The 1,677-nt window shown below is 45.0% G+C and overlaps 1 protein-coding gene across 1 annotated transcript; it reads left to right on the top strand.

The window, feature by feature from the left end:
* Nucleotides 1-223: 223 nt before the first annotated feature.
* On the top strand, nt 224-965 carry LOC133254720 (SS18-like protein 2). The gene has a single exon (XM_061428911.1). It carries the CDS (start codon nt 281-283, stop codon nt 512-514), a length of 234 nt encoding a protein of 77 aa, XP_061284895.1. The 5' UTR covers nt 224-280; the 3' UTR covers nt 515-965.
* The last annotated feature ends 712 nt before the right edge of the window (nt 966-1,677 follow it).

Here is a 1,677-nt window from a genome sequence, read left to right as displayed (position 1 = left end):
GGGGACCACACTTTTAGGACTTCTGGTCTCCAAGAACAAGGCAGTCCCATGGATACTAGAATAGTCCCAATCTAAGACTAAAAAGCAAGGGGAAGCAAGGGAAGGGTTCACTACTATTTATGTATAAAGTAAGTTGGCATATATTACATTTGCAGCTTGTATATACATAGACTATTTCTAGATGGTTATAAAATACCATGAATAGGGAGCTGTAGGTCCACTCCAGTCTAGATCAGGGGATCTGCCGGGCCTGAGACCGAGTTCACCCTGGCTTCCCGGGATGTCGGTGGCCTACGTATCGGACTGGCTGAGAGGGAAGGCAGAAGTCAATCAGGAGACCATCCAGCGGCTCCTGGAGGAGAATGACCAGCTGATCCGCTGTATCGTGGAATATCAGAACAAAGGCCGGGCGAATGAGTGCATCCAGTACCAGCATGTGTTACACAGAAATCTCATTTATTTGGCTACCATCGCAGATGCCAACCCAACCAGTGCTTCAAAAGCAATGGAATAGTCTTCCAGTTGGCTGTTGTGAGGAGTAATTGAATGTGATCTATTTCCTATGAAATGGATTTTTGCCAACTCAACTGCTTAGAATGTGAATGGAACCTCTGTGGCTCTTCTAAAAATGTGAAAATGTGAAGAAAGCTACTAACTTAACCATATTCTCAGTATAAATATTTAATAATTAAGTGGATTCCCTCAATTAAGTTGACTCCAAGTGTCCTCCATCCTGAAATAAGTGTGTTTGGATAACAGAGATATAATGGGCATCTTCAAGTCAACCTTTTTAGTTTCAATCTGAAGAGGAAACTGAGCAGGTATTGGGCGATCAGCAGAAATTGGTGAGACTTTCCACTGAGACACTGCCAAATGGACGTGTGACTGTTTCTCCCTCCTACCAGTTTGTGGTGGTGGACCCCTGACTGCTCTTTTCATGTTGCCTTGAAATTAAGCTTGCCTTTCCACAAAAAAATAAAAAAAATAAATAAAAAACCATGAATAATAGTTGTTGGGGAGAGGGGGTGCTTGGGGGTCTAGGGTGGTGCTATGTTGATTGTTTTCTGGGTCTGACTCCAACCCAAACAAACATGAACTCATTTTCCTTTCTCTACTGTGTTCCTTTCAGAGTCTGTCCTCCACAGCCTTCATCATCTAGTTCCCCTTGATGGTTAACTTCCTCTTGGATTTGGCCAATGGGAGGCACCAGCAGGGATCTGAGAATGGTAAGAGAGAAAGATGGACAGATTTCTTCTCTGAGGTCTCCCCACTTTGGTGCAGTGTCTAGAACACACTTAGCCCCAGCTCTCACTGGACTTCAGTAAGAACCTTTCCTTCTTCAGCTGTTACTAGTCTCTGGGGCTTCCACACCCCCCTTTTTAATCCCCTTAACCCTACCCACCCATCTGTGAGTGGTCCCTTTATTAACATCTCTGAATTTGAACCTTCTGGAGGTGAATTTTGTTTTCTAACTGAAATGATGGGGAACTTACTAGTTCAGTTCAGTTCAGTCACTCAGTCGTGTCCGACTCTTTGCGACCCCATGAATCGCAGCATGCCAGGCCTCCCTATCCATCACCATCTCCCGGAGTTCACTCAAACTCACGTCCATCAAGTCGGTGATGCCATCCAACCATCTCATCCTCTGTTGTCCCCTTTTCCTCCTGCCCCCAATGC

The sequence above is a fragment of the Bos javanicus genome, chromosome 1, assembly GCF_032452875.1.
Source record: "Bos javanicus breed banteng chromosome 1, ARS-OSU_banteng_1.0, whole genome shotgun sequence".
Taxonomy (NCBI): Eukaryota; Metazoa; Chordata; class Mammalia; order Artiodactyla; family Bovidae; genus Bos; species Bos javanicus.
This window is presented reverse-complemented; position numbering and strand designations above follow the sequence as displayed.

Coding starts and splice junctions, on each gene's coding strand:
- LOC133254720 (XM_061428911.1), top strand. CDS start 281: ATGTCGGTGGCCTACGTATCGGACTGGCTGAGAGGGAAGGCAGAAGTC.